General features: G+C 45.9%; 1 protein-coding gene across 2 annotated transcripts in view; it reads right to left on the bottom strand.

Annotated features, from left to right (window-relative positions):
* Positions 1 to 2,772: 2,772 nt before the first annotated feature.
* EIF3A (eukaryotic translation initiation factor 3 subunit A) overlaps positions 2,773 to 6,142 on the bottom strand; it is a 39,662-nt gene continuing 36,292 nt past the window's right edge. For both annotated transcript variants that reach the window (XM_004700904.2, XM_045291293.1), the window contains 3 exons: positions 5,266 to 5,449; positions 4,455 to 4,648; positions 2,773 to 3,099 (listed from right to left, as the gene is read on the bottom strand). In XM_004700904.2, coding sequence (XP_004700961.1) covers positions 2,876 to 3,099; positions 4,455 to 4,648; positions 5,266 to 5,449 — 602 coding nt within the window. In that variant the 3' untranslated portion in view covers positions 2,773 to 2,875. The remainder of the gene's footprint in view (positions 3,100 to 4,454; positions 4,649 to 5,265; positions 5,450 to 6,142) is intronic.

The raw sequence follows: 6,142 nt of genomic DNA, 5'->3' as shown, positions 1-6,142 counted from the left end.
GGGGGGGTTTCCAGGCCTGTATGGATTCTCTGTGCTCCTTTCCCCCAAAGGGTCACCAAACATTGGGACACTTTGAAAGGGCAGTGCTGGGTAGGACCATCCTGATCATCAGTGGTACAGGCCTGGGACACACTCCTTCAACTCCTGCTACGGGGATCTTGTGAAGGTTTGTGTCTGAGTTTATTTAAGTCCTCGGGTCGGAACAGTATCCAGAACACCTTCATTCACCTAGTCATGCAGCCCTATCAATTCCGATGGGAAAAATTCCCTTACTCCGGTGTCCCCCATCTCCCCAAAACCAACTAGCTTCCGTCTTCCAGTTAACACTGAACTCCAAAAGGGTAAAATGACTTTGGTGGTGGGTAGTCTCCTAGTTTCCTGAGAGTTCGTGTCACTTAAATGTTAAAAAGTATACAAAAATTGATGGGATGTGATCTTAAGAACCCCTTGCTAAGAAAACGGTGCGTGGACCCTTGTTCACCGACTGTGGCGGCAGAATGCCACAACCTATCTGGCTGCCTGCTGGGTGAGTCTAGATGCATTGCCAAGTGGTTTTCTCCTCCATTCTCCTACCAAGTCCTTTTGGGAAGATGTGCAATGGTTAGAACAATTAAGCCAAAACTATACATCTAGAAACTAACGTGTACTTCAAGCAAAAAATGTCCATTGTCAGTCACACCAGGATGACTGATGCCTTCTCTAGTAGCCCGTGTAACTAGTTAAGTACATGTACACAAATCAAAGCCTCTGGTAAAAACACAAGTCTCGACATGCAAGCAGGCCACATAAGAGGCCAGCCTTCCTTGCTGGCCATGGAGGCATTGAAAGCCAGCTGGGTGGCTGACTCCACTTGAAAACACATGCAGAAGCTGCACCCTCCTTCACAATGCAGCCGCTCCTGAACACGCTTGACCATGTGCACTGTGGTTGGCTTTCCTGTGATTGGCTCCCAAAGCAGGAGGGGGCTAAGGCTGGGAGGCTTTGACTGGTTTCCCGTGGAAACACGGAGCACCTGCCATGAGTTAACTCTTCTGCTTGTACTCTGGATCCTGACCAAAACACGATTTAGGGTTAACAGCACAAATATGAGTGCCACGAATTTAATGGAAAGCCAGGATTAAAACATAGTGGAAGTTTCATGCCGTTTTGTGGACCTGACGGGTGGTCTGCTGACTGGCCTGGAAACCTGTTGGACCATGCACATAGATGTAACTCATCCACTTGAGCGCGTCTTCATGCTGCGGCTCACCTGTGAGGTCTCAAGCGGGTGGGTTCTAGTACTTCAGTTACTATAGTATTAATAGAGAAAGGGCCCTCTCCCCCTCCTAAGGCCTTTTAACACCTCCCTGTATTTGAAATACCAGAGCGCTATTTGAAAACGGGTCTTCAGCATCCTGATACAACAGTGAAAGCGGCATCACTGCGCCCCCTTCTGGCCGTATGGTGGTGGCAGGAGTCCTCACTAGCCAGGCACTCCATAAGGCCTTACTACATACAGCCACTCCTCATGTACCAGACATTCTCTGAAAGCAACCAGGGTTTTCCAATCATATGAATACACATGTTCACATGAAAGCCAGCAGGAACAGGGCAGACACTGTGGGGGACTCATCATAGGCACATCTGCTTTCTACAGATGAGGGCTTCACAGTGTGTGCATATGCAACCCTTCTTTGTCCTTTCAAGCTCATTTCCCCACCACCTTTCTGAAGGCCTCTTGCATGGGGTTTATCTTCTTTGACTCTGAGACTTGAACCATTTGAAACCTCGAGAAACACGGGCCACAGGTGAGGCCAACGTTGGCGCCACTGACCACAAACCTTGGACCACAGCCATAAGATCACCACCGAAACCAATTGTCTTATGTATTTTATTGATCACTGAAGAAAAAACACAGCGGCGGGTTCTGTGTTGGCTTCAATAAGACCAGAGAGTTCATCTTTAACACAGCTACTACACCCCAAAATTGAAGTCAACACAGTCGTTACTACAAATTACTGGTTCAAAGAATCTATCCTGAAGAGAAAGAAAATTAGGAAAAAGAATTTAAACAATTCCTCCAAACCACACATTTATAAATATTGTCATATTTAAAATGCTTCAAAGGCATGAATTCTCCATTAATGGAAAAGCAGTTTGCTATTGGCAACAGGAAAAAAAAAAACCCTCAATAACAGTTTACCATATGCTTTAAAATTTAAAAGCGATAGTTTGGGATTCACACTTTCGCAGTATTTATCATTACAATTTTTTCTGAAAATTGCTTTATACTCACCTTCACTCACTTAAAATCTATAGAAAGCCCCACTGTTATCCAGGTGTTGTAATGTCTACTGCACTTAAGTGAATCTAAAAAAAATTGTAAGTTTTTTTAAATTTAGTGAATAGTAAATACCTCAAAATACCTAAAAGAGGTATTTCAACAGCTAATGGTGTGAAAACCGATCACTCCACCACTTTGGAGAGTCTTCAAATACATTTGTGTATTAACAGAACCTTACCTCATTCCAAATTAATATTAGGTTATTTCAGAAGAAAAAAAAGAGCAGTTCTATACACCAAGATATAGGTGTTACTCAATACCTGAAGAGTTCACATTTTCGATTTTATTTTTTAGTTTTTCTGTTTTGTAAACAAATGATTGGTGAAATAATGCAACACCTTGAATTTCAGAAAATGGCATGGTTTTCCAACCTTCTGTGGGTACTGTGCATGATCGATCTATTATATAGGATTAATACAAGTTCATGCTTTTCGTGTTATGGTGAAACATTAGTTATAGAATCCAATTTAGACGGGCTGAAGCACGGGTATAGAATCCTTGAATGTGATCAAACCTATGTGAGACACTCGTCTGACTCCAGCATTTTCAGACTTAGCGTCGGACTGTGGTCCATCCGTCTTCATCAGTCTCATTCTTAGTACGACGAAGAGAGTCCTTCTCTTTCTCGGCCTTCCATGCGGCCTTCTCTTTGTCACCCTCTCTCTCTCTGTCACGTTCTCGATCTCTGGAGAGAGCTGGGGGAGGAACACGACGAGGGGTGTCTCGCTCTTCGGCCCGGTCCTCTTTCCTGTCATCAGCGCGCCTCCAGGAGCTTCCTAAAGTTATTTTAAAAAACAAAACACATTTGTACTGTTTTCTACTGGCTCAGACTACACAGACGGAAATTAAGCTCAACCACTGAAGAAAGTCCAGTGAATGGAAGAAAAAATTTAAATGAAAAGGCTTTTGGCTCTTATTAAATAAATTTTAAGCCAATTAGCCATAAAATGTGGATGTTTATAATTACAGCTATCAAAAGAAGTAACGTTACAATCGTAAAAGAAACATTGTTATGATCCAACTGAGACTGTGGGCAAGGTGCTGACCAGCCTTTGCCCTTATAAAGATTTTAGTCATGAAAATCCCATGAGATCAAGTAGAGATGCCTCAGAGGGTTCCTTGGGTTATAGTCTTTCTAGGACCAGATCACCAGGACTGTCTCATGAAATTGAGTTCAAATCACCAAGCTTTTGGATTAGGAGCAAAGTACAGTGATACCTTAGTTGTAGAATTCAATTGGTTCCAAATTTACATATTTTTCCCAGAAGAAACCATTGAAAACCAAAAAATCAATTCCCAGGCCCCACTTCTAAATTCACTTTTCCAGAACTCTAAAGCACTACGGAGACTTTCAGATTTCTCGTATATCCCTGCCTCAAATACGCTATTGCCATCGGGTTATTTCGGATTTACCCAAATTCACAACAACTTGTCAGCCTCGTTGACGGTCTGGATTCTTTGTTTCATGGTTAAGGATGTCACACCTTTTGCTCCATTAGCTGCTTTTATCACACACACCCCTCCACCACCCCACAAAAAAAGTGCTGATAATGTTGACTTAGCCATGTTGTGTTCAGCCGCCAGGTCAGACAAGGGACGGCATGAATCCAATTTAGCAAATGGTCCCTTCCGTTAACTCCATTTTAGTTCTCAGTTTTCCTTAGTCTTACTGCTGGTATACTAACTCTTCTGGAGATATGGTCACACTATCTTATGAAAATAAAGTGTCACACAAACACAATGATGAATGTGTTAGCACACTACCATTATCCGGAGTCTGAGCGGACTGAAGGTCAGTCACCCCTTTTGTGTCTAAGGAGAAACGTGCCTGTGACTCACGCTCAGGCGTACGTACAGGTTTTCAAGCTGGACTTTCAGTTCGACTATCGAACACTGTACAGACCAGGCGCAAGCCAGTCAATAACTGAGAGATCCTGCACTCTAATGGCGAGATGCGCTTGTTTCACAGCTTAACCATCGAGTAGTCGTAGGGACCCAGGAGAAGTTAATTCTGAATTGAATAAATCTCTAAAGTGCTACTTGTGGCATATATAATATAAATAAAATTTACCGGATAATTTACAAACAGCCAACACTGGGCCCATGATCTGTGTGTGGCCGGCCTCCCTACCTTCTTCGCGATCTGATCTGAGGGGAGGGCCCCTCCGCTCTCTGTCATCCCGCCGATCTCGCAGGTCCCTGAGATCACGGCGATCATCTCTCTCGAGCCGGCGGCGGTCATCCCTGTCCCAATCATCCCGGCGGCTTGAATCTCGCCAGCTGGAAGATTCCTCAGCGGGTCCTTTTCTCCAGCCACCCTCATCCCTGTGGCCATTGAAAATGACAGGGCAAGTTCTATGGTTAGACTACGTGTGGACTCAGTTGAGTATGTTATATATATATATAACCAAACTGGTGCTTAGAATCAACAATGTGCACTTGTGAAGAACTGGAATAAGCACATGTCCTCCGGCGCGCTGCTCCCACCCCCGAGTGTTCCAAAGTGAAAGTGATTACTATCACGGTGGGCAGTGCAGAGGCAAACATGCTCATCTGCACAGAAAGATATGTGAGATGGTGCTACTCTAAATCGATCACCATGCACTCTTGTGGTCACAGGGAGCAGGCTAGAACGTCTGCTGCTGAAACGGCTGGTGAAACCTAAAGGATAAAGCGACAGACAGGGGGAGAGACCGGTTGGCTCTCTCTTCAGTTTCATGCAGCCTGCAGAACTCCAGGGCCTAAACAAACCTCACTTCTCACTTTGTGTAGAAAGAAGATCCAATTGGATGGTTTCAAATATTCTCAGAAAAAATTACTTTGGACACGCTGTTCCTAACAGAAGAATGGAGTCAAAGCATGGCTTCTCAAGTGCCCTTGGGAAAGCTCAGCATTCATGGCAACCCCCCGGGCGTAACCCAACCACCGCTCAAGTGCCAGACCTTGGTCGTCGGAAGCGGTCCTCTCGCTCCCCGTCTCGCTCTGGATCCTTGTCGTTCTCCTCTCGCTCTTGAGTTTCTCTGTCCCTGTCTTTCTCTCTGTCCCATTCAGAGTCCTCCGAGGGTCTCGACTCCTGGCGTGGACCCCAGCTGTTTTCTCGGGCTTTTTCTCTGTCTCGCCATCCACCTACATTGTAAAAAGCAACACAACGGTCTTTGTCCACTAAGCACACACAGGCTGGCCCTCAATGCTGACTTCACTCCCTCAGCATCCTGAAGGTTAATGCCACTGCTCCGGGTTTGCTTCACTCTACAGAATCACAGTTCACTCCTCCCTCAGTACGTTTGCTTCCTCAAACTTAAAAAGAGGTCTGGGTTGTGTGCTCTACTGACAAGGCAGAGATTTCGGATCATGGGCAGGGTGGTGGACAGTCACACACACTCAATGCAGCCACCGTGTTGGAAGGCCTGCTTCCGCTGCGTCATCTGCCTCCGCTTTGAAATGACTGAACAGGGGATTCGGCATCCCATGCTACATGTGCAGCTCCAACATCAGAGGACTCGAGCCGCTTCCTGCACGAAGGTCAGGCGAAGCAAGAACCTCACACCCCTGTTCTGAGGGACCCGGGCTACTCAGGACCACACCTGGCTCAGCACCGGGGCCAGCCTGGCACACTGCACTAGCACAAGAGTAAGTGTGAAAAGACGAGCAGACCTGGAGCTGAGAAAGACACTGATTCTGAGTACTCCCCTCACTGCCCACCAGGGCTCTATGAAGAGTGGATGCTGTGTGTGGTGACTTTTCTTGACCAGAAAACCCTTCAGCACATGCACGCTGAAGGTTCAGGCAGCGGGAATGCCCAGGGCACAACTCGGTCCT

This window comes from Echinops telfairi, unplaced genomic scaffold, assembly GCF_000313985.2.
Source record: "Echinops telfairi isolate 266 unplaced genomic scaffold, ASM31398v2 ScPeMD7_70;HRSCAF=299, whole genome shotgun sequence".
NCBI classification, from domain to species: Eukaryota; Metazoa; Chordata; class Mammalia; order Afrosoricida; family Tenrecidae; genus Echinops; species Echinops telfairi.
This window is presented reverse-complemented; position numbering and strand designations above follow the sequence as displayed.